The sequence below is a fragment of the Prionailurus viverrinus genome, chromosome A2 (genome assembly GCF_022837055.1).
Source record: "Prionailurus viverrinus isolate Anna chromosome A2, UM_Priviv_1.0, whole genome shotgun sequence".
Taxonomy (NCBI): domain Eukaryota; kingdom Metazoa; phylum Chordata; class Mammalia; order Carnivora; family Felidae; genus Prionailurus; species Prionailurus viverrinus.
This window is the reverse complement of record NC_062562.1, coordinates 33,124,865-33,150,659: the sequence shown is the minus strand read 5'-3', so window position 1 is coordinate 33,150,659 and position 25,795 is coordinate 33,124,865. Positions and strand designations below refer to the sequence as shown.

Here is a 25,795-nt window from a genome sequence, read left to right as displayed (position 1 = left end):
TAGGGGGGTTCAGGATGGAGAGAGACCAGGGGCTCACGTGCAGTGTGGCAGGGGCTCCCGTGAGGTGAAGCCCAGTGTGACCACACATGTCTCCCAGGCTGGGGCTTCTGCTCTCGAGGAACCCGCAGGCTAGCTGCAGAGAAAGCTGGGGGCACAGCCATAATGCAAGCGAGGGCTAGGGAGGCCCGTAAGGAGGGCTTTTCCCCCCTGACACAGACACGGTTGGTGTAAGAGGGGGAAGTTTCCCAGACATTTTAGCTGAGGCTCCTCCTTACGTGGATCTCCTTTCTCTCCCCCCACAAGAGAGTGTAAGTTACAGGCGTCAGATGGAGCACCTGGCAAGCTGGACCGACGCCCAACGTGTGGGGTGCTTGGGGGAGGACGAACGGGACATGGCTAGTTCCCTTTTAAGGCCAGTCCGCCCCGTTCCCGTGTTTGCCTTTGTCAGCAGGCAGGCTGCTGTGAAGGGCCAGCACGCTTCTGTTGGAAGGCAGAGCAGGACCCTCGGTTCTTAGAACCGCAGACCCTGCAGCGGCTGGAAACCACCAGTGAGCCTCCGGATAGAAAATTAAACACGCACTTTACAAGGGAGAGCAGCTCTCTGTCCCGGAAACTTCCCAGGGGTTCTGTCGTGCAGGCTGCCTCTTGCCCCCAGTCCAAGGGAGCCTTTCTCTGGGAAAGGAGCTCCGGCTCCCCCCGCCCCTCCCCGCACGCCTGCCAAATTACACACAGTCATGACTTGTCATTTTCCTTCTGTCTTTTCTTCCCTTTTTTTTTTGATTTCTTTGTGAGTGGGGGTAGTGAGTCAGCCAGATGAGCGGTCATCTGCAAGTCATTTGCTGAGAAAGTGAAGCGAACACCAGCTGTGGGTCTGGGGAGCCGAGGAAGGGGAGGCCGGTGAAATAGGAGTGTGGCCATGGAGGTCACTTCTTTTTTGGGAACTCAGTAGCGTAGGTTCTGTTGTTCAGAGCTGGCTTTTATTGTGTGTTTGGCTCCGCTCTCCTTTCTCATTTTCTCTCATGACCAGTAAGCTCTCGGTAGGGCGTGAGATCCAGGGAGCACAGCTGGGGAGGTGTGCAGGCTCTTGCAGGGAAGTGCCTGTCCTCGCCGCGGTGGGTGCTGAACGCCCTCCAGGGCTCCGTGAGCCCCAGCCTGGAGGCGAGCCGCTTTCCGGGGTTGCACGAGAGTCCCCCCTCTCTCCCGTGTGAAAGGAGCAGGCCATATCAACAGTCTGTTTCCAACTGGGACCATTTCCTCCTCCTCCTCTTCCTCCTCCTCCTCCTCCTCCTCCTCCCCCTCCTCCTCCCTCTCGCCCACTTCCTGCAGGTGGCTTCTGTAATCCACTTACCGCTGGGGAAGCCTCATGAGCGTGTGCAGTTAATCCGAAAATGGCTGGCTTGACTTTGACCCGTGTGGTGACCTTGCAGAGAAGGCAGGGCCTATTGTGTCTGCTCACACCTGGGAGCCATTTTCAGCTTTTATAGCCCAAGTGGAAGAAATGTGTTTGCGTTTATTCTGGGCCTTCCTTTCATAAGGTCTGTCATTGTTGGGCGTTATGGAGGGAATATTAGATTCACCCTGCTTATCCAAAGGCAGGGGTTCTTCAAGGTAGAAGAGTTCTTACTCATTACATGGAGTCATACAAAATCACCGTTTCTTTGCCATTCGGAAGTGATCAAAAAACATCAGCCATCTCTTAGGGTTCCACCTTCCGAGATGAAACTCAGTCTGCGTGGTTCCCTGACGGAGGGCCCTGCTCCAGGTGCCTTCACAGGCCTCCTCGCATTATATTGCTTCTGCAGTCCCTGGAGACGGCATAGGGTCTGTTCTAAGCACATTTTACCGATGAGGCACCTGAGGCACAGAGAGGGCAAGAAAGTTGCCTTGAGGTCACACAGTAATTGGCACAGGTGGATCTTGAGTTCTCTTCTGTCCACCTTTGGGTTTTGCACTCCCTGTATACATGGAAGTATGTGGTCTGGGAGCCTGGTAGGGTGTTGTAATGTCACGTGTCGACCTATCAAATTGTGTCAGGAGGGAGAGGCCTGGGGACTGCAGCCAGGATGCTCAGCAGTGCAGATGAGATGCTCGACCCAGGGCAGAGGCCTCTCTTAAAGCCGAGTGCTGGCCTCTGCCACATTGCTGTCAGGTGATCCGACTCTCAGCAGCCCCTCGGTGATTTTCATTAGCGGATGTGGAGTCACAGGAAGTCCTTCTCCTGTCCCGAACAACAGGCTGCCCCTCCCCTCACCACCTGATCACGCCCGAAGGTTAGTTATTCTGAGCCGATTACGGTTGCCCATGTTTTAGGGGCGCCGAGAAGGAAAACAATTCTGTTGTCAGGTCTCCATGGATGGATAGTGCACATGTTCCAGCAGCCTGTCGGACGACGGCCACCTGCCTGGAACACACAGCTTCCAGGCAAATTCCCGCACCCTTTCCTCACTTCCTGGATGCCTTTCAAGCCCAAACAGCTGAGATAAAGGTGCCAGTCTGTGGTGCTTTCTCCTCAACTCCTTCACCCCGGAGCTTGAACAGCGTGTGTGAAGGCTGGTAGCAGGCAGCTCTATGGCATGCATGAGGTGTCCTCCCTCGAGGCCACTGGTCTCTGCCCAGCTGTGTGGGTGGAGAGTCTCTTTGGGGGCTAAGAGACATTTTATTGTTGGGGAAGGACATGGCTGGGCTGCTGTCAGATAAGCTTGTAGAGTCCAAGGCTCCCTCCCCCAAGTAACTGAAGCAAAAGGTAGGTGCAGTGGGTGTTATCAGCTTCCATCAATGACTGCATCATAGGGCGTTATGGGGAGGGGCTGCTCTGCATGGTGGTTAAAGAAGCCTCTGGCTCAAAAGGATCTCCGCTTAAGCCTGTCTTCATCCTCACCTTTGCCGTGTTCTCTGGGCCTCAGTTTACTTCCCCAGACAGAGGTAGTTTCCGATACAGCAGGCTGTGAGGATTCACTGAATACCGCGTGCTGGATACAGTGTGTGGTGTATAATGAACGTGTACCAAGTGCTGGATGCTATTTTAAATTTTTAACGTTTATTTATTTCCGAGAGGGACAGAGAGAGGGGATATGGACACAGAATCGGAAGCAGGCTCCAGGCTCTGAGCTGTCAGCACAGAGCCCGAAGCGGGGCTCAAACTCGCGCCCTGAGAGATCGTGACCTGGGCTGAAGTTGGACGCTTAACCGACTGAGCCGCCGAGGCGCCCCCTGCTAGATACTATTTTAGACGGACCCTCTCTACTGAGCTCCCTCCGGTGTAGGTGGAGCTGGCCCGATCTTGCTGCTTTGTTCCAAGGGGGTTGGTGCCAGACTGGCGCGGAGGCTGTTTGCATCCCTAAAAAAGGGACCTCACTTGCAGACACCCATTATGGCTCCCTCTCTTGCGACCTAGTTGAAGTTTATAGATCATCCCCATATTTGTGTGGTGGTGGTGGTGGGGGGGGGGTCCTTAGCTTTCTCATAGGTGAATTCCTATTACAAGAGCTCAGTGGTGAATCGGTAGCATTGGTTTTTTTCCTCTTGTTGGCTGTTTCTTTACCTGGGCTGGGAGCAGCAAGCCCGTGAAACACTAAGCAAACACCTAAGCAGTGGCTGTCATCCTTGGCTGAACAGTAGAATGACCAGGGGAACTTGAAAACCAAAAACAGACAAAAACCCTAGATGCCCAGGCTCCATCCCAGACGGTGTAAATCAAAACGTTGGACTGGGGGGCTGCGGAGGAAGGGACCCTGGGCACAGGCACTGGTAGTTTCTTAAAGCTCTCTAGAGGTCATTTCAATGTGCTGCCCAAGTTTTGATGAGCCCAAGCTGGGTAATCGCAAGTGAAAGGTATTGTCTTCCCCTCTCTGCTTCCCTCTCATACCTGTCACTGAGAGTAGCCCGGTTCCCCCACCTTCCCGTCCTCTCCTTTGTCTTTTTCTGTTCCAGGCGGAGGGGAAGTAAGTGGTAAGACTGACCTTCAGATTAGCACTTAGGATCCTGGGGGCCCCGTCTGAGGTTGTTACTACTGATTTATCTGGAAGACACTGTGAAGTGATCCACTTACTAGGAAACTGCCTTGCCTTTGGGGTGCGCAGGCGCGGGCCTTGGGGTCTGTTGGACATGCCTACCTCATTTGGTGATCACGGAGCTTGCCTGTGGGTCGCCGCCTAATCCAGGTCATTTCTTCGCCCTGAAAGCTGGTTTACTATACCATCTGTCAGGTGGATTCCACCTGTAAGTCAGAGAAGAACCTTCCTGACGATGGGGGAAAAGCCCTCTTCATGGTAGAATGACAGGCACAACTTAATTCATTCTTTTCAAAAACCTTGCTCTTCATAATTCCAAAAGTAAGACTGTTCTTTTTTTTTTCTTTTTTTTTTTTTTAAATACTTGTTGGGATACAGCAGGAGTCTAGCGCTAACGTTGATTTTTGATAATCACGTGATGTATGTGATGGGGGTTTGTGAGGGCTGGGTTTGGAATCAGGCCCTTCCGTAGGTTGGAAAGAGTAACTAGAATTTTGGAAATGATGGGAAAAGACTGCCTGAGACTTCTTAGAATGTGGTGTTTGTTCCAAATCCAGCGTGTTCTTTTTTATAAGGAGAAAAACAGTGGTTATCGGCACACATAGCGAAGTTTTCCCGCCTCGTAATTTTTATTGGGTTCTGGGAGTCAGAGTGAGGACCGGCCGTCCCAGGAGCCCCTGCTCCTCCTGCCCTCGCAGGCAGTAGCGCGATCGCCCCCTTTAGCCCCCGAGGGCTCCTCACAGACCAGGCTGGCCGGGCCCCCTCCCTCATTCTCCAGTGTGTGTTAACAGTTCTCCAGCCATTGTGCGGTTCCACGTAAGAGTCCACCTGCCTGTCTTCGCCCGATCCCTGAAGAAGAGCTCCAGCTTCTGAGAGACTCAATAAATCGTCCAAGCAGATGGATTCAGAAAGCAGAGTACAGTGCAGTGTGGACGTAATCAGGTCGGTTTCCTGAGGGAGACCAAGGTGCATCCTCTCCCTGCCCTGGTGGCTTCCTGGGTCATCTCCGGGAAGGGAACGCAGGCTGGCGAGGACCCCACCTGCCTCTCTCGTCTGGGCATCACCCATCAGAGCACATCCTACCTCTGGACCCCAGAATGCAAGCCATCCTGCAGTGAGAGGTGCTTGACTCCGAGGGGCGGGGAGGAGGCATCCTTTCTCCTGGTGCACATGGCCTCCCCCTTGTCAGCACCGGTACCCTTCAGAGAGGAACCAGTGTCCAGCCTCTTGGCTTCCAGCCCTGACTCTGCCCAGAGACCCTGCTGCAAGGTCTTCCACAAGTCACTGCGCCTTTCTTGAGCTGCTGTTCCCTCACCAGTAAGGAAAGGAGCTGGTGCTGTATCAGCCACGTTTGAGCAGTGTCCAGAATGCACGTGGCTGCGTCCTCTCCTGTCAGCCTGTGGGACCTGGCTGTGGGACCCTGGGGTCCTCGTAGAGGCTCGGATGGTGCCGAGATCTGTCCGGTGGGCCCGCCGGGCACGGTGTTGAGAAGTCTGGTTAAATGACGCAGGGGGTAGCACCGTAGCCAGTTTTTGCGGTCTGCCCCGTCTCTCCAGGGGCTCCTCCTGGCCTTGGTCCCAAAGGTGCTCGGACTCAGCTGTTCCCTCCCCACGAGACACCCAGGATGCCCCAGCCTCAGTCCACATTCCACGCTTACCACCCAGGGAACTGCCTGCTTTGTGGTTGCCCTGCAGTCTGTATTTGTTGAGGAAAAGAGCGAAGGATCCCTTTGTGGCTTCCCCGTTACCTGCGAGATCAGGTCTCAGCTCTTGCGCGTTTGTCCCGATTCCGTTTCCTTCTCCCTGTCACCACTTCCTGCCCTGATCTTTGCACGAAACTGCACGTGGGGAAAGCCGCGTCTTGGATTCTGTGTCTCGTTCGTGGTGTCTCCGTGGTCCGATATGGCTGTTCTCCCAGCCTGCTCCCCCACATCCTCCAGTCCCCATCTGTCAACGCACCTGTCACATCTGTGTTTTCCTCCTCGACTCCACCGTGCGTGTTTGGGGCATGAGGGGTGGGGTAAGGAGGACGACGGTGTTGCCGTCAAATATGCCTTTTTTTATTTTTATTTTTTACGGCAGCTGCACATAGTAGGCATGTTCGAAAAATTAAAGCACTAAATCGGTCAGTAGAAAGGTAAGCGATCGTGGAACATGGGGCAGATACTGGGTGGTTCCGGACCTTTATCATTGAGATGACGGGACCACCTCAGGACAAGTGATAACAGAAATGGTCTGTTGGGACCTCCAGCAGGCATGGCTCTTTCCAGCCCAGAGATAGGACTAGCTTTTCCCCGATGTGTTGGCAGGCTGGGCTGAGGATTACGGGAGAGAAGGATGTAGTGGAAACTACTGCGTGGCAGGCCGTGTGGCTTCGAGGGAGGAGTGTGGGCCCTGTGGGCCTTGCTGTAGGTTTGAATCTTTACCTGGCTGCTTTTTCGGTAAGAAATTGCCCTTACCCTGGCCTGCGGGCATCTGCTCACCGGTGAGGGGCCACCAGATGGTTAGGGGAAAGACTTTCTCCAGAGTGAAGCTGGAGAATCACAGCCGGTCCGTGCATGCGTCCAGCCCGTCCTGACTACTTGTCTAAGAAACTTGAGAAAACCCAGAGTTACAGATAAGCGGTTTTCTTGGCTGCGGGATGTGTCAGAGCCTTTACTAATGAGGGGATGGAGCTTGGTGTTTCCCACCTTCAGCGAGCCTGTGTTGTGTGGGATGAGTGGCGCCACGTAAACTTACAAACTGCAGAATCAAGCAGAACGAAAGGTGTCTTTATCGGAGTCCTCGTCAGTACCTTCCTGTGGCTGGCCTGCTTCGGGGGGTCAGCAAGGACCCACGGGGCGGATGTGTGCAGACATTCCACAGCCGTTTGATGGAACCCCTCCAAAGCTAGTGTTTCAGGAATGGTGCTTTGGGAATCTCCGGTGTGGCCGTCCAAGTCTGACCTGGGTCAAGGTGTGGCCACCTAGCGAGCCCTCCTGCCCGGCCAGGCAGTGTTGGGGCCTCGGCTGAAGTAGAGGGCACAGGACTGGGTGGTCACTCCTGATGCGCCCCCCCAAGGGCCATGCAGTCTTCTAACAGGCTTTGTCAACATCTCCCTTCTCACCAGGAGACCAGGCCCCCTTGTCCTTTCCTGAACAGTGGGAAATAATTAAACATTTCATGCTTACCCATATGAAATGTTTCAGAAATCCCGCAGTGCCCAGCAGTGTTAGGCTTTCTGAATGGAGTCATAGGAAGTAAGTTTCTGCTGGTTTGTAGGAATAGCATCCAGTGAGGTAGCAGATTGGCTGTCTGATTCCACCGTGAATTCTGCCGAGGCCTCTATCTGATTCCACAAGGCAGATCGTGACATGTTTCTTTGGTGTTTTAAACCTTTTACTTTTGAGATAATTACAGATTCACATGCAGTTGTAACAAAAAATAGTGTAGAAAGATCCTCTTATATCCTAACCCAGTTACCCCCAGTGGTAACATTGTAGAAAGCTTTTTATAACTAGAATATTGACCTCGATATAGTCAAGATACAGAACATCTCCATCCCCAGAATGATCCCTCCTTTTGCCTTTGGAAGCTTCCCCACTTCCCTTCTGCCCCCACGCCCTTGGCAGTGTCTAATTTGTTCTCTGTATATGACTCTCATTTAAAGAATGGGATACGAGTGGGTTTATACAGCCTGTACCCTTTTGGGACTGACTTCTTGTCTGGAAGCACAGTTCCCTGGAGATCCATCTAGCTTGTCGCATGTATCAATAGGTGACTTCTGTTATCACAGAATAGTACCCCATGATACGGATGCACTGCACTTCATTGACCCATTCACCTGTCAAGGGACATCTGGGGTATTTCCACATTTGGGCTGTTGAGAATAAAGCCGGTGTGAGCATTCATGTACAGGTTTTGAGTGCATGTAAATTTTCACTTTCCTGGGACCCATGCTGTGGAGCCTAATTGCTGCATTGTGTGATATTTGTATGTGTAGTTCTTTAAGAAACCACCACACTTCTCCAGCACGAATGTACCATCTTAAATTCCCATCAGTGAGGAACGAATGATTGGGTTCTCTGCATCATGGCCAGCATTTGGTGGTGTCGCTTTTTTTTTTTTTTAACTTTTATTTATTTGAGAGACCGCGTGAGTGGAGCGGTGGCAGAGAGAGAGAGAGAGAGAGAGAGAGAGAGAGAGAGAGAGAGAGAGAGAGAGAGAGGGAAAATCCTCACTCACAGCGAGGAGCCCAGCACGGGGCTCGATCCCACGAACCTCGAGATCACCACCTGAGCTGATCAAGAGTCAAATGCTTACCCATTTGAACCACCCAGGCACCCCTACCTAGCTTTAGATCCCAAAGATTTTCTGCTGTGTTTTCTCTAAAAGTTTGTAGTTTACATCTCACATTTGGGTCTGTGATGATAAATTAAAAAAACAAAACAAAAAAACAACCTGAAGCAAAGAAGAAACTGGAAGCCTGTGGTTTCAAGAAAGACACAGCAAGTGCAGGCTCCTGCAGGAAGCTGTAACAGGCAAGACGAGGGGATGGCGTGGCTGTAGGTGCAGAGCAGGACCACCGGAGAGGGGGCCGCGTTGATGCTGTAGCGGGGCTCACCATCTTCACGGTAGATGAGGACTGACCTACAAAGGCCAACTCTAATCGCACGCGCACCCGTCCTGAACCCTCCCCAAGTACGGTCGGATCCTACGCTGAAGGCCTGGGGAATTGCGTGGTTAAGAGATACCCTAAGTCATATGACTGGGAGATCAAAAGGCTTCCAGATGGGGCAGGAAGCGGGCCTGGCTTTATTTTTAAAGGCACATCAGTGGTATCACTCCCAGAGGAGAGAGGGACTTGTCTTGGAAAGTGCAGCCAAGTGCAGAAGCCACTTCCTCCTCTTCTGGAACCCCCGAGCCGCCGGGAAGCTGGCATGGGAAGGAAGCGCCCGGGAGGCTCCTTCTGTGCCCCCCACCCTCCCAGGGATTGCAGGACCACCCTGGCACCCACACACCCGTCTTCTGTCCTCTTAACCTCAGGCTGGCTGATAAAACTTGGGTGCTTCTCCTCTTGAGACAGCCGCACAGCCTGGAGTCAGAGGAGACCCGCGCTTGCCTGCTGGTGAGCTGGGTGGCTCCAGACCCAGAGCCTGACGTCTCTGAACCTGGTTTAACAGGTGCCTTCTGTGGCCTGAAGAGAGCAGGGGGTGAACAAGTTTCTGCTCCTTGGAGAAGGCCCAGTGTTGTCCTGTCATACTGTCAAGAGCTCGGCTCACCCATTTAGGGACCACTCCAGTCTTCTTGAGTATAAGTAGGAGAAGGCCGGCTAGGCCCGGCAGCAGCCGTGTGCTGACGTGTGCCTGTGGAGGGGCAGGGGCGTGAGCCCCCTCTGAGCGCGCAGAGTTGGGTCTGCCTCTGATGGAATCACAGACGTGGGGTTGTAGTGTGCCGAGAGGAGGTGAGTGGCCCGGGGGACTCTCCAGGGAAGCCCTCTTCCACCTGCTTCCATTATGAGGCAGTACCACATAGGGAGGAGGAGTGCGGGACAAGGGCTCACGACTGGGCTCCCGTCCTAGCCCTGCTGCTTCCTGCCACGTTCCCATGCCTCAGGGTCTCCGTCTGTGAAATGGGGACCGTAGCAGTATCCATTCTTTGGTTTGTCGTGAGGATTAAATGAGCTAGCCAGAGCCTGCTCCTGGTTAGCTCTCATGCTGTTACATTTGAGACCCCTCTTCCTGCTATTATGGCCCCTGCTACTTCTCCGTTTGCACAAAGAAGTGTGGTGTGCCTTCTTGGTGGGTGAATGGCAGCCCAGTCGAGCGTTGGAACCATTTCCGGGAGGCTGCAGGGGCCCCAGGGCACCATTCCAGGCTTCAACTACAAAGGCCCTTTGAAGTTTTTACCACCTGGAGCAGGCTCTGTGCCCCGAGACTGTCAGGATTCACGGGGTCCGAGAGGAGACTCTGGAACCCAGCACCATCCCGGCCTGGAGATGAATGGGTGGGGCCCCAGCCCTGCTGGCCCGCAGGGAAGAAAGGCCTCTACCGCTGAGGCCGGCCCCTCGGCGTGTTCACCCCTGAAGGCCCTCTGCCTCGGACAGTCAGGCAGGCCCAGCGTTTCTGCACTTAAGGATCAAGTCCCAGAGTCCGGTGTCTAAGGTTGTGTTCACAGCTTTGTCAAATAGCAGTTTAATTTACTTACTTAAAAAAGCACATGAAAATAATATGCAAAAGAGAGGATGGGAAAAATTCCTTGGTCATCCTGCTATGTCCAAGAGAAACGTTCTAGGGTATTTCCCATCCTTTTTCTGCTGGCTTCTTTGGGAGAGTGGCGGTCATGGGAATCACTTCCCAGTGCACCCTGCCTTTTGCTCTAGATTACGGTATGGGCAGAATCCTGAGTGTCCAGGGCTGACGTGGGAGGGCAGCCACGAGAACATTAAGTTTTGTTTGGAAATTGTGAGGACGGTGGGGTTCACAGGTTTCCCCTGCTGTCTGGAAGAAGAGTGTTCCTGTGAAACCTTTTGTAAGCCAAAATGGTATAAAGCAAAAAATCACTTCTCCTTGCATTGAAGCAGAAGTCCTCTTTGGATTTCTGTCAGTTTGCAAAAGCAGGTGCTAAGGTCTGTCCGTCTTTCCTCAAAACGAACCTGTGTTCAAGCCCTGGTTGGTGAGGACTCCCAGGGACAGAAACCGCTGTAGCCGAAGACAAAGGCTGTTGCTGGTTGTAGATTTCCAGGTGACCCCTGTGCCCACACCCCCTTCCCTGCTGCTCCCCGGCATTGAGTGTGGGGAGAGGTGCTTGCTCTGTGTGGTGTAGCAGCTGTACCCTGTCACAGGGCAGGGACTGGGGGATGTTTCCACCCCACCCTCTTGGTGTTGAGTCCTCAGTTTGAGGAGATTCACCCCTTGCAGCTTCTTGACACCGTCCACGAGGAGCTAGGGGGCTCCCCTTGGTGAGAGTTTCTGGGATCTGAGCCTGGCCTTAGGGGGTTCTCTGACCACGTGCTCCTCACTGCCACCACCTCTCCGCCTTGCCCACCTTTCTTGGCCAGCCCCTCCTTTCTGGAACAGTCTGTGCCAGGAGCCCCTTGTGAGGGGCACTGGTTTCCCTCCCTACTGCCGTTGAGGGACAGAGCCAAGTGCACACAGGCCCAGACACATGGGCCTTGACAGTGGTGATGAGAGTAACTCAGGTGAGCCCAGAACATTCCTGCGGCCCCCACAGGCTCCCTGCTGTGCCAGGGTTTGTGCTTCCACGGAACAGGGACCCACAGCCTGACGCTCTGTGCACTTGCAGGCAGGGCGCCTCCTCCGTGAGGGCTCCAGGGTGCCGGAGAGGAACACCACCCGTGTGCAGGGCGGCAGGCTGCCAAGGCAAGGGGGAAAAGGAGAAGAAATCAAGGGACGTGTGGGTTGGTTTAGGTGAGAAGAAAGCTGAAAGAATTGAGCAGCCATGTTGGCCTTGACCCGGAAAGAACCCCTACTTGAGTTCCTCATCACCCTTCCCCCTGTGGCCCAGGGACGATGGGGAATGTGGGTAGAGTTGCTTCTCACCGCTGCCGGATGCGGGACGGACGGATGGACGGATGGACCGTTGGCCGCTGCACCATCAATAGAGCTGTTCCCCCTTTACCAGCCCTGGCTAATCAGCGAATGTCTGTGCTTGGGGTTAAACTGGGGGAAGTGCAGTTAACCCCAAAGTCCTTTTTATTAGGCATTTTCTTTTTAAATATGACGGCTTTTCTATCTAATAAAGGTAATTCCAGATTACACCTTTAATTTCTTCAAAAAATTTTCTTAATTGGATAGTTGGTCTTGCCTCAGTGTTTTTTACCTAATAACGTTTTTTTTTGTTCAGGTCTGTGATGGTGAATGTAGGAGACTGAACTAAAGCTGTAATTCATTTTTTTATTCAATAAATATTTATTGAGCACCATTTATGTTCCAAGCATGGGACTGGGTGTAAAGGATATAGCACTAAAGAAGTTGGGCTAAAAATTCTAATTCCTTTCTAATGATGTGTTGACCATGGGACTACTTAATACCTTAGGAAGCTTTGTTTTAATCTGTTTATAATTAATAGACTCTTAGAGCACTTTTAGGTTTATAGAAAAATTGAATCGAGAGTATGGAGACTTCCTATATACCTCCTCCTCTGGTTTCTGCTGTTAACATTCTGCCTTAGTGTGGTAAATTTGTTAGAATGGATGGGCCAGTATTGATACATGATGAAGTAAACCTCTGGTTGACATTAGGGCCCGCTGTTCTACGTTCTATGGGCTTCCATAAATGTTTCACGGCCTGTATTCACCATTTACACTTTTATTCAGAGTAGTTTCACTGCCCTGAAAATCCCCTGTGTTTCCACCTGTCCATCCTTCTCTCTCCATAACCTGTGGCAAGTCCTGATCTTTTTATTGGCCCCATAGTTTTGCGTTTTCCAGAATATCCTATATTGGAATCGTAAATTCCAAGATAGCCTTTTTTGATTAGCTCCATTCGCTCAACCATGTCCATTTCCTTAGGAGGTTTTCTTGTGTTTGTTTGCACATGTAAAAATGGAAGGCGGAAGTAGTTGGGATGGGGATCCTCATGACTTATAGTCATTTATGGAGTGGGTCGCTCTAGACTCTACAGGACTGTGGTTGCTGACTCTTGGCCGTGCCTAACTTACCTCCTTCCAGATCTTAGACTTCCAGCTTGATGTGTGTCAGGGTGGGGGGACCAAGTGGGGTCTCCTGCATCGAAGTGCCTGGGGCCACCCACTCCCATGGGGATGGGACATCAGGTTTCCTTTGTGAGGAGTTAAAACAGTTCGTTGAAGACCCTAAGGGGACAGTGACCCTAAAGGAAGTGAAGGGGTCAGGAGGATAGTTGACACAGCCTAGTCCTGCCTTCGGAAGGGTTGACCCCGCCTGGCGGAGGCTGTTTATCCCGCCACTGGGCCACTCTTGTTTTTTATCCGATCTCCACCTGAATAAACAGATCGGGAACGTCATCTCCAGCCAGGCTGAGAATCTGCCAGAATTCCCCAGGGAACTGATGATTCACCAGCAGCGGCGGCGGGGGTAGTGAGAAGAAGAGAGAGAGAGAGAGAGAGAGAGAGAGAGAGAGAGAGAGAAACCTGCTTATTCTGACTCTCATTTCCTGTCCAGCAAACACCCTAGGCTGGGCCGTTTCTTAGGCGTCGCTCGTTTCTTAGAGAAAATGGTCAGTAGATTTATGCAGTAGATGTATTATGCAGATGGTTTGGTTTTCATTCTTAAGGTGAATGTAAAGCAGGCTGGTGAGAGGGCGATGCTTTGGACCGTCATTCTGAGAGGAGAAACTTCTCCACACTGGCCTAGGAAACCTCTTCTGCACTCACTTGTTCTTTTTGGAACCTCCTTACCTTCTTATTTCAAGTGGCTTGTGGCGTTCTTCCCAGTACTTCGCATAACATTACTTCTTGCCAACTTGGGACTCAGAATTATTTTCTCTTCTTTGCTTTTTTGGTGCTCATTAGGTGCCCACTTAAAATCATTCTGACACCTGAACAAGATTCGATTGGGCTTGGCCCTGCTCTGTGGCCCCAGGCTGTATTCTTGAGGCTTTTTGTGGGGGACAGGTGCAGGCAGGGGGGCACGTGAGGGTGGTTGCCATCTGACAGTGTGGCTGAATGAAGCAGCATGCAACAGGGCATTTGGATGAAATGACTTTTCGGACACATTTCAACTCTGGAGGATTTGGTTTAAAAGAAAACTACCGAAAAAGGGGGGGGGGTTGGTAAAGAAAAGAAAACTGCCAGTGTTTGATAAGGGGGAACAACGTTTGCATGCCCTGTGACTGTGCCACAGCGCCACTCCTGGACATTGATGCTTGCCAGAAACGCCTGCCAGTGTGCACCAAAGATACATGCAAAAGACGTGTGTTCACAGCTGGGACTTTTGCAGTAGCCCACCCTGGAAATCACTCAGTGCCCACCAACGGTAGAAGAAAATATAAATCGCTGTGTACTCTCTCTATAGACATATCACACAGTGACGAAAAGGAATTTCCTACTAAGGCAAGGACGGATCCCATGAACATAATGTTGAGTGAAGGCTGGACACTGAAGAACATATCTGGAATGATTCCATGCGTATAAAGCCCCAAAGTAGGCAAAATTAGTCCCCGGTGGTAGAACAGAGCTATTCCCTCTGGGAAGAATAGCCACTAGGAGAGTGACAGGAAGGAGGCCGCACACATTCTGTATCTCGATGTGAGTGGTTGGCACACGGGTGAATGCCCTGGTAAAAACGCATCGAGCTCTGCGCTTGGAATTTACGCACTTCTCCGCATGCCCGTGCGGTTGCCATAAAAACGTTTACAAACAAATAGGACAGCTGCCACCACTGGGCCATATGGTCTGTTGGGTAGTGCTGTAGTTTTCAACAAAGGAGAAATTACCATCTTCATCCACGTTCCTGAAATGATTAGCATCTTCTGGTGCTTGCCATAGTGCGGCCAACCCCCACAGGCAGGCATCAGGGCCTCTGTGGCCCGTGCTGGGTTTTACACTAAATCGGTGATGAGGTCACTAACTGTCTCGTTTTCTGTGGGTTCCATGTATGGGCTGTAAAATACTATGGCAGCCCCCCACCCCAGCGTCACCGAGCGTATGTGCCTGTGCGGGGGCCGGAGGTACGGTGGTGCAGAGCCAGAGCACGAGTTCTGTGGCACCACGGGGTGGGCCGGGTGCAGGGTGCTTCTCGTGCTCAGAGCCTCCAGGGTGTGGAGTGGGAGCATCCAGCCGGGATCCTGGTGGCGAGTGCGGGGTGGGGGCGGTGCTGGCAGGTGCGGGACTCTGCCCCCCCATTTCGGGGCTAGATTGTGTGAAACTATTTCTTAGCCAGAAGTTCAAACAGAGAGAGATCTGGAATTTGAATTTTGCTGATTCTGTTAAGTAAGACGTACGGAGAGTTTGATGACTGAGGTAACACGGAAGATGTGTTGTCACCAGTGAGAATTCATACTCTGGGAGTTGTCAGTGTGGATTTCTGGGAGTCACCATCATTCTCTGGAAGAGCAGAAGGGTGTGCCTGCTTAAATGTGAGGACTTTGCATTGGCCAGCTTCAATGTGTCTGCCTAATTGGAAGAATTAGAGAGAGTAAGGATAAACTGAGGATCGCTCTTCTCTCTCAGATCACCCTTTGCACCTATCTGTCTCCACTGGCTCCAGGCAGGATCCCGGGTTGTCTTTGGAGGAATATAATAATGATGAAGACTTAGGTCCCACTCAACTTCCTGAAGAGGTAGAAAAGACATCAGTGGGAAAGATTCTAATTAGTGATGTCTGACATGAGCCCTGGAGGAACAATAGGAGGGTTCTTCGCTGTAGGGAGGCATTTACTGCCATTTTGTAGGCAGTTAAACCAGATGCCGACAGCGATTTACCAAAACGAGTTGCTAAGCTGCCTCGGAGCTGGAAATGGAATCTGGGGGACTCCCCACACTGACGCACAGTAGTTGCTATAGTGTCGACCAGGGGACAGTAAACTACAGGTAGTGGGCCACATGTGGCCCTCAGCTTATTTTTGTAAATAAAGTTTTCCTGGAACAGTCACACTCATTCCTTTACCCATTGTCATATTACACTCTAGCATCAGAGTTGAGCGCTTGTGACAGAGCATACATGATGCACAAGCCTAAAATATTTACCATCAGGTCTATTCTAGAAGACGTTTGTTGACCCGTGGTGTAGACAATAGGTGCATAACTTCAGGAACCAGCTGCAATCCATTTGCCCCACCTTGACCCTGCCTCCTTTGATCTCCTTGCCCTTTCTTGTGGCTGTTGTTAGTGACACGAGATCTTTTCCACCACCAAGGGGAATACCTTATAAACCAGGCTTTCACAGAACCATAGTGGAGCAGTCACTTATGATAAAAAGTTTTAAATGTTGGTTTCAAATGCCTCTGTCTGTTTTACCGTCCAATTTAACATCAGCTCTGAAAACGTAGCCAAGTGGAGAGGGCTTATCTTGCCTGCTCTCTGCCTTTGAAGACTGATTTTATTTTGAAGCCTTTAACAGGTGTTGGTTTAATAGACTTCTGCTGTATTAAGTTCTCCTCGCCCCAGAGGGCAGCCTGAGGGGTAAACCGCCACAGGGTGGAGGCGAATGTTGGGCCCTTCACCCTTCGCCGGCCGCACAACCTCAGAACCGTCCTAATTTGGTTTAGTGGCAGAGACAGGCTGGGCATCCCTCCCCAGCTCTCCATTCCCTAAGAATAAAGGTAGCCATTCGCACATACAGGTCCCTAAAGACATGGTCTCAAAGCAACTATTCTCTTCTTTCTTACGCAGAATGTCCTGCGTAAGCGCTTTCCCTTCCTCTGTGTTGTGCGCGGAGATGGGGCCCCCCCCGCACAAATCCCTCTGCAGGTTTGCTGCTCACGCAGGACTCCGGGAAGCTGGTACAAAAGCTGGGCCTCGCCGCGGCCAGTTAATTACCCAGAGCAGTCTGAGGTGACCAGGAAGTAGCCGGCTAGCATTCAGATCTAGCCAAGCTTTGCTGAAGGTTTATGGATCGAATCCAGGACGAGGTTCTTAAAATTCTGCTGGGAGAGCCTCTCAGATGGCATGCCGGAGGGTCCTCCTCCCCTGAGTTTGCGTTCTGGTTCTCCTCGTCTCTCAGCTGTGTGAGACCTCAGGAGAATCCCAGCAGGATCTCCAAGCCTCAGTTTCTTCCACTGTAATGCACAGAAAATAACGGTACCTTCGTCTTTAATCGCTGTGTGATTTCCCTGAGGCTTTCGCCCAGGGCCTGCTGCCTCTAGGTGTTGAGCTATTGGCCAGCTCTTGCTAAAAGGAACTTGAACAGGGACCCAGAAATTAGATGCGTGTGGACTTACTTGGGAACTGGGCAGTTAGGTAAAGGAGTCACCTGGTGACCGCTTCCATGTTTGCACGTGGCATTAAAAAGCACGGACAGTTGCTTGAAAGTAGACCACCTGATGGGATCAGGGCAGCAACCACATTTTCCCAACTGTCTACGCTCAAGGAGGTAGGAGGGCTTCCCCTGAATACTGGCTGTTGTCTCGAGCCTTTACGGATGGGTGCGTGGAGGGGGGTGGCTTGGACAGGCCAACTTCCCCCAGGATAGGGGGCGGGCAGGGTAGAGTTTGGTGGGCTGGGGTCAGGGGTGTGTACATAAGCTATGCTTTGGCTGCAGGAGCGAGGAGGGGGTGTGATGCAGCTGGTTGGGGATCCATCGGGGTTCTAGCCATGGAGTCCTGCAGAAGCTTTCGTCTGGGATTTACTTTGAGGCACAGCTACCCAAGATAGCCCGGTCTCCCTGTGGCTGGGTGTGATGCTCTCCAGCCGGAGCACGTTTGTTTCATGCACACAGCTAAGAGGCAGAGCTCTGAGTCAACGCTTCGCTGCTGGGAGAGGAGTCAGGCCTGCCTCCTCGCACCAAAAGGGCAGAAGAGTAGACAGGATCCAGTCATTCATTCGTTTTATTCATTCTCTTGCCAGAGCACCTCCCGCTAACTAGGTCCTGAGCCTGGCTCTGAGGATACAAATATGACTAATAAAAACAAGAACCGGTTTTATTGAGCAACTGCTATGTGTCAGGTCACATCACCCATGGGGCATAGGAACGTCACACATTGCTTTATAGATGAGGCTCCTCTTGAAGTTCATGCCTGGAAATTGTGTAACTGGGGTTTGAACTCAGGCAGGGCAGTGCTCTCGGCATGTTCTGTGCTGTGCCAAGTCCCAGCCCAGGAAGAACTCCTGGCCGTGGGTGGAGTTGCCACGGTCCACGGCGACCTCTCACCCGCTGGGATTCTTGTTTTGAGAAGGAGGGGAGGCAGAGTCCACAGGAACGCAGAACTGTGTGGTCAGTTTTGCAGAGTACACGGAGTTCAGGAAGGATGTGATCAGGGCTCTGGGCTAGAGTGTGGAGCAGAGAGGGGTGCCTGGGTGACTCAGTCGGTTGAGCGTCTAGCCTTTGGTTTCGGCTCAGGTCATGATCTCACGGTTTGTGAGTTTGAGCCCCGCATCGGGCTCTGTGCTGACAGCTCAGAACCTGGAGCCCGTTTTGGATTCTGTGTCCCCTCTCTTTCTGTCTCTCCCCCGCTCTCTCACGCGCTCTCGTGCGCGCGCTCTGTCTCTCTGTCTGTTTCTCTCTCAAAATGAGTAAGTGAAAATTAAAAACAAAAAAGAGTGTGGAGCAGAGAGCCTAGTCCAGCGGGGCGAGGGCAGTGCATCCTTGGCAGCTGGGAACAGGGGTGTTTAAGTCCTGAGGACCCCTGGAGCTGCTGCGGGCCAAGTTCTTGTGTTGTCTTGGCCGTGCTGCCACAGGCCAGTTGACACCCTTTCTTTCCTTCATCTTCCCTAACTGAACTCATCTGCTTGCAGGCTTTTCTTCTGTTGAAATGCCGGCGAGCCCCAGATCTGTGGGATTCAGAAATTTAACCTGTATTCATTTTTTTTCACCACATATTTATTGAGCACCTGTTATGTGCCTCACGCCATTCCAGTGGTTGGAGACACATTGGTGGACAAAACCGACTGATAGCTCTGCCTTCTTTGAGCCACATCCTGGTGGGAGGGAAGATGTTAAACTGGAAATAAGCATATTGCTGGATATATTAGGTGATAATTAGAGCTTTTGGGAAAAATACCGTAGGAAGTGTAGTGGAAAGTGTGTGTGTGTTTGTGAGAGAGAGATGGGGTGAAGGAGCCTGTGGGTTTAGACAACATGGCCAAGGACATTTGAATAAGATGGGAAAGGGTTAAGGGGATACTATCTATGGGTCTCGGAGGGGGAGGCAGGGAGGAGCATTCTATGCAGAGAGAAGGGCAAGTGCAAAGGTCCTGAGACAGGTGTGTGCCTGCGTGGGAGAGGGTCCATGTGGGGCAGTGTGTGAGGAACAGTGCAGAGACAACAGGGCGCTGTGTGGCAATCACGTGGGCTTTGGAGACCGTTGTGAGGACTTAGTCCTAAATGAGATGCAAGAGCCATCTTTTGAGTTGTAGGCAGGGGATTCTTGTAAACTGACTTTGTTTTTCGGTTTGGTTTTTATATCGTGATAATATTTACCATCGGAATCCTTTTTTAAGCTCAGTAGTGAGAAGTACGCTCACTTTGTGCAACTGATTTCCAGGGCTTTTTCCCTCTTGCAAAACTAAACCTCTGTACCCATTGAACACCTCCCCTTTCCTGCCTCCTCCAGCCCGGGCAAGAACTACTCTACTTTCTGCTCCAGTGAATCTGACTCCGCCAGGAAACTCACAGGTGTGGAACCAAACAGCATTTGTCTTTCTGTGATTGGCTTTTTTTGGTTTCACTTGACAGTGCCCTCCGGATTCATCCATGTTGTAGCTCAGGTCAGAATTTCCCTTTTAAGGCTGAAGAGTAGTCCGTGGTCCATGTATGGGGCCCTGTGTTCATCCACTCATCCCTCCAGGCACATTTGGGCTGCTTCCCCTTCTGGGTATTGTGTGTAATGTTGCTCTGAACATGGCTGTGTGTGTAAGTCTTTCATTTTTTTCAATTTTTTAAAATGTTTGTTTACTTTTGAGAGAGAGAACACATGAGCATGGGGGAGGGGCAGAGAGAGAGAGGGAGACACAGAATCCGAAGCAGGCTTCAGGCTCTGAGCTGTCAGCACAGAGCCCGACGTGGGGCTCGAACCCACGAACCACGAGATCATGACCTGAGCTGAAGTCGGTCGCTTAACCGACTGAGCCCCCCAGGAGCCCCTGCATGTGTCTTTGAGATGTGCTTTCAGTTCTTTGGGATATATAACCAGAAGTAACACTGCTCGATCATGTAATAGTTCTTTAATGTTTTGAGGCTCCACCCTGGCATTTTCTTCAGCACTTTGTTGTGGTTCCTCTTTCCCTACATGCTTGTAGGCATCGTATGGGTGTGAGGTGGTTTCTCATTGCGTTGCCCTAATGATTAGTGCTATTGAGCGTCTTTTCCTGTGCTCAGTGGCCATGCACTCGTCCATCTTTGGAGAAATATCTGTTCAAGTCCTTCGCCCATTTTTTAATCAGGTTGTTGGGGTTTTTTGGTTGTTGAATTGTAGGAGTTCTTTGTATATTCTCGATACTAATTCCTTGTCAGATATATGATTTTCAAATGTTTTCCCCCCATTTCTTGGGATGCCTTAAAGGATCTCTGTGGTTACTGGGTTGGGAGTGGTCCATTATGTGGACAAGGATGGAAGGCATAGCCACTAGCCTAACCAGGGTATTTTAATATTTGCAAACCAGAATATTTAGTATCACTGATGCTGCCTCCAGCTGTCATCTCCAGCTCCCGTGGGCCCCTCTCGTCCTCTTCTCTTGCGTCTGTGTCTGTGTTGCTGCCCCGTCTCTCCTCGACCACGGGCACGTGGAGTCCCTGCTCCCCAGGGTGGCCTGGGGGCCCTCGCCTGGTGTGCTCTGTCTGTCCCCAGTGTCCGGTCCTGCCCCCAGAGCTGGACCCCGCATGCTGGTCTGGCAGAATTCAGCACGGCTCCTGGCACATTTCGTCCACCTTGCCTCCGACACCCTCACTCCCACGCTCTGTTGTGTCTCATCCGCATGGCTGCCCCTTGGGCCAACTGGGGAGCTGTCTACAGCGTGTGAAAGAGCCCCATCCTCATGACAGTAGCCTTCCTCCAGAGTGGGGCTGGTGCCCCACAGAACGTGCTGGAGTCGCTAAATAAACAGACTGGCAAGAAAGACAAAGACAGGTGTAAGATGAAAGGCAGAGACTGAGAGACGAGGCGCAGTGAGAGAAATGTCGGGGGGCTCGCAGCTGTCCCGTGGGCCCTTGCTGTGTGCACGGTCCCTTTCTGCCCCACTTCGGGGCCGCACTGGGGCTCCTTGCCTGCTTTCACATCGTCTCTTCCTGGCTCCTTGGTCCTGCATTCACAGTTTCTGGACGAGGCTCAGCTCTGCCTTTATTTCTTGTTCTTTCTTTCCCATACTTAACATAATAAAGGTTTTCTTTTCTTTTTTTCTTCTTTTGGAGTCAGAAAACTGAAGAGACCATCTCTATTAGACACATTGTAAAGAACTCAAAGAAAATAGCTTCTGGGGGGGTGGGGAGGGGACACGAAGGGAAAAGCGGCCTTTCATTCTGGGGAGACTTCCCCGTGTCTGGAGTTGTGCCCCTGTAAATGGGTGTTGGGTTCAGGGCCTGGGAGAGTTGTGAAAACACAAAGGAGCGGACAAGCAGCCCCAGGGCTTCTGGGAGAGAGAGAGCCTCGTTTATGCCTCTTGGAACCGATTTGGCCAAGCGTGTGTTTAAAAGAGGTGCCACTGGGTACGCGACGCCTGGCTTACTCGTGTTGTGTTCAAGAATGCTTTGATTGGCCGGGGCCCCTGACACTGTTCACTCAGGAACTGGCCCGAGTGAGGGCCTGGAACCAGCACAACCCCAGCAGATTTTGAAGTATCTGAATATTGGGATGAGGGCTGCTGGGGTTTGAATCTGCCCCACGGAGCCAAATCCACGGTGGGGGCCACCCCGGGTCCTGCAGCCGTTGTCCGTGTTTCTTGTCTTTCTCCTGATCAACCGGTACTGGCCGGTTGGTTAGACCGTGGGTTTTTCAGGAGGACGACACGTGCGAGTAAGTCACGGTGGTAGACTGCCTTCCTTGGGCAGGGGTTAAACACTCCGAACGCTTGGGTTAACGTCTGCTTTAGTGGGTCTCCCGTATGCCTGAAATAAGGGGCGGTGGCCCCATCTTGCATACGAGGAAACCGAGGAACAAAACTGTCAAGGGGGTCGAGTCGGAAAGATCGGAGGATTCAATTCCAGCTAGACTGAGCGCCCAGTTCCTGTTGCCCTTAGGTTGTCAGAATCGTGGCATTTAAAAAAAAAAAAAAAAAAATCCCTCGTGCCTGTCTTCACACCTGACAAAACGTGTGGGGCATGGCGATGGATTAAGTTAGATGAGACCTGAACTCGGTCCTCGGAGCCTGCAGCCTCCTAAGTGGTGGGGCTGGGCTGCGTTCTGAAGATGCGAAGTGAGAACCACACCAGGAGCTGGCTGGTTCCACCGGCCACATTCCTTATGGGAAAGCGCCCTGGTCAGTTCCGAGTTGCGGTCTCGCTGCTCTTTGCATGACGGCCTTCCACATTTCTCCTGCGGGCTTCTCCTTGGGGAGAACCTAGGCTTTGAGTTTGGGTGGACAGACTTGTCATCGACAGAGAATTCAATACCGTAGCAGCCAGCCAGCAGGTGGTAAGGTCACAGCAAGAAGAATGGGAGAGCTCATTTTAAGAATGCTGCCACCATTAAAAAAAAAATTTTTTTTAAAGGAGGGCAGGTGCACCACCTGGGTGGCTCAGTCGGTTAAGCATCCGACTCTGGCTCAGGCCATGATCTCGCGGTTTGTGGGTTCAAGCCCCACATCGGGCTCTGTGCTGACAGCTCAGAACTTGGAGCCTGCTTCAGATTCTGGATCTCCCTCTCTCCCCCTTTCCTGCTCATGCTCTTCCTCTCTGTCTCAAAAATAAATAAACGCTAAGAAAACGTGACACCACTTTTATAATTTTCTGGATGAGCAAAGCAGGGAGGAAGACGTGCGAAAAGGGGCGGGGGGGGGTAGGGGGAATAATGGTTCCCTTGCAGAAAGACACGCTCAGGTCCCCTTGTCCGTTTGTGTGTTTTAGGCAACACAATAAGATTCGCAGCGTGGAGGGGAGTCAGCTGAAGGCTTACCTTTCCTTGGAAGTGCTGGACCTGAGCTCGAACAACATCACGGAGATCCGGAGCGCCTGCTTTCCGCAGGGGCTGCACATCAGGGAGCTGTAAGTGCCCGTGCCCCGCCCCCCGTCAGCACCCGCGTGCACGCGGTGTGCACGTGTCCTTCTCCCCCCCAGTGGCCTGCCTGAGACCCCGGGCTTGGGCGTGCCCCTCTGGCTTCCCTTGGCAGGGCGTCCGGGTTCCTTATCTCCCGTGGGCACAGGTGTAGGGCATTTCCTAAGGAGCTGCGTTTCTCTGACAGCAGGGGTGGAGGTGGGCCCAGGGAGAGCTTGGCAAGGGGCCTCTTACACCCACCAGCTGAGGGGAGGGTCTGGCCCTCAGACACAGGTCTGTCTTGATAGAGGGCCTGTGTGCTTTGTCCTTTCCCGGGCTGCCTCCCAGGAGAGCTTGGGGAGAAGGCTGGGGGGCACTTAGAAAACAGCACTGCGGGGAGACCTCCCTGCCGAGGCTGAAGCAGTGGGTGCTGGCCTCTGCGGCACTGACCCCCGAAGCCTGGCGTGCGGTCTCTTCGAGCAGGCACTGACTCCCTTCTGCGGCTTCCCCGGCCCTGTCCTCTTTGCTGGTCTGTGTCTCGTCCGCCCATCGTCCTAGCCCTTCTCACACCCAGTCGATGATAGAAGGGAGGAAAAACCGTGAAAGCCTGTTGAGCTTGCTGCTTGTTGGTAGAAAAATGGTGCTTCGGGGAAGAAACGAAAAACCCAGGCTCCGGAGAGGTCTTCAAATGACACGAGTTTTCATTTCCTGTGTTCTTTTACTGATCCTGAGTCGTTTGGGAGATCGTCCGTGAGGCTGGTTTAGGGGTCGTTATGACCCCTAAGCTCAGGGAGGCCAGGGCTTGGCACAGGGATTTTCCAAGACCCCCAGGAGGGGGCATGATTTCTTTCTAAGGCTGCCTCAAGGCACCAGATTTGGAAACGGGGGGGCCCTGGCCTCTGTTAAGCCCGTGCGACCGTGCTCAGCCCCCACTCAGGGCTTTGCGAAAGTGTCCAGCCACTGCCTGGCATTCCCTCGCTTGGGACGAAGGAACCAGCAACTGCTCAACTGAATCACATTGACCTCCGTCTGCACAAAAGCAGGAGGGACTATTTTGGTAGCTACTGGCCGGTGTGTATCTTCATCCCACAGACTGTTCTTCTGTAATGGGGAGTGTTAAGAACACACCGTCCAGCCCCATTTGCACAGAATCCTCTTGTGCCCTGGCCTGGGCCACGGCCGGGTGGGGAGGCAAGAAATGCCTGCTTCTCTTCCCTTCTCTGGTGGAGCAGACTCTCTCTGGTCTTTTTCCTTGCGCTACCAAAAGCAGCATTTGTCCAGGGAAGGCAGAAGGAGAGGTAGTAACAGTAACTTTAAAAAAAAATTTTTTTTTAATTTTTATTTATTTTTGAGAGAGAGAGAGAGAGAGAGAGAGAGAGAGCGAGAGAGCGAGCATGAGCGAGGGAGGGGCAGAGAGAGAGACACACACACAGAATCTGAAGCAGTCCAGGCTATCAGCACAGAGCCCGATGCGGGGCTCGAACTCACAAACCGCAAGATTGTGACCTGAGCCGAAGTCAGATGCTTAACCGACTGAGCCACCCTGGTGCCCCAATGGCAGTGACTTCTGATAGGAATAGTGTATCATTCCTTCCCTTTCTGTTTTTTCTTTCTTTTTTTTTTTTTATTGATAGAATTTGTGCACCATGGAAAGCCCGGATGCAACCTAGTATATTGTAGTGTGGTGTGAGGGGAGGTGCCCTTTACATACATAATCCACTAAGTGGACGTCCCGTTGCAGAATTGAAGGGATCCTGTGCAGGTCTCCCTCACTAGTGTTTCTCTGGATACCGTTTCAAACGATTAAAATGAATCAGTTAAGACACATTTGTAAGTGTGTGTGCGTGGGTGTGTATATAAACGTATAAATGTATCTGTATACACATCAAGTTGTGTGGTGAGACCCACTTTAACATTTAAGACTATTTGTCTAAATTAGTAAATCCATTCTGCCCTTCGCCTGGAAGTTGACATTCTGATTCCTAGGGCTTTTCTCACCAACCTTGAACCCCAACTCTTGGTTGGAGGGTGTTGAGGGACTCCTGCAGGTAGCTCTGGAGATGGCCGGTGCTCGGCCAGGCTGGGGTGCGAGGGTGCTGGGGTGGAGGTGACTGACGTTGACCCCCCCCGGCCCTCCAGCGGAAGGCCCTGGCCACAAGCACAGCGCGTTGGGGGGCCGAAATGACACTTCCACCAGGGCCTGAAATGGAGGGTGCTGACACCCAAGTCTCCTGGCTCCCCCATCCGGGAGTTTAGGTGACCGATGTGTCCCTGGAAACCCACCCCTCTGGGTGTTGCTTTGGCTTCTCCCCACCCCAGGCAACTCCGGTGTCTGTAACGGGGTGAGGGAAGCCTCCTTCTGACCATTTCATTTTCTGTCCTCTGTCCTTCCAGCAACCTGGCAAGCAATCGCATTGGCAGCCTGGAGTCGGGAGCATTTGATGGCCTGTCCCGGTCGCTGGTAATGCTTCGCTTGAGCAAAAACAGGATCACCCAGCTTCCTGTGAAAGCATTCAAGTTACCCAGGCTGACGCAACTGTGAGTATAGAAACCTGCACTTTAATTAAGGTTAGCCAAACTCTGTGGAGGCCAGCGTTCCCCACGGACCTCATTCCAAATGCGACCCCTTCCTCACTCCCCGTCAGGCTTTACATACGCCGTCATTAATGGCCTTGTGGTGACACCTAATAAAAGCAAATTAGAAGCCGGGTCTGGTGCCTGTGGGCTGCCTCAGGTTGCTGAGAAAAAGATCCACTGAGGATATATATGCTTGTCCTCATTGGCACTTTGCAAAATGAAATGAGGAGTCCTGCTGGTGAGCTGATCCTGGCTAATGCTTAGGCTGTGTGGCTTGGGTTATTTATCTTGGGGTTTTCTGTGTTGGTTTTTTTTAAAGTACCCATAAAATCTGTACCGTGGTGGCTCAGTCGGTTGAGTGTCTGACTCCTGATTTCAGATCAGGTCATGATCTCACGGTCTTGGGATCGAGCCCCGCATTGGGTTTCACACTGACTGTGGGGTCTAC

The 25,795-nt window shown here is 52.1% G+C and overlaps 1 protein-coding gene across 2 annotated transcripts in view; it reads left to right on the top strand.

Moving 5' to 3' along the window:
- LRIG1 (leucine rich repeats and immunoglobulin like domains 1) overlaps nt 1–25,795 on the top strand; it is a 114,939-nt gene that overhangs the window by 56,402 nt on the left and 32,742 nt on the right. For both annotated transcript variants that reach the window (XM_047840278.1, XM_047840288.1), the window contains exons 4-5: nt 22,644–22,781; nt 25,165–25,308. In XM_047840278.1, coding sequence (XP_047696234.1) covers nt 22,644–22,781; nt 25,165–25,308 — 282 coding nt within the window. The remainder of the gene's footprint in view (nt 1–22,643; nt 22,782–25,164; nt 25,309–25,795) is intronic.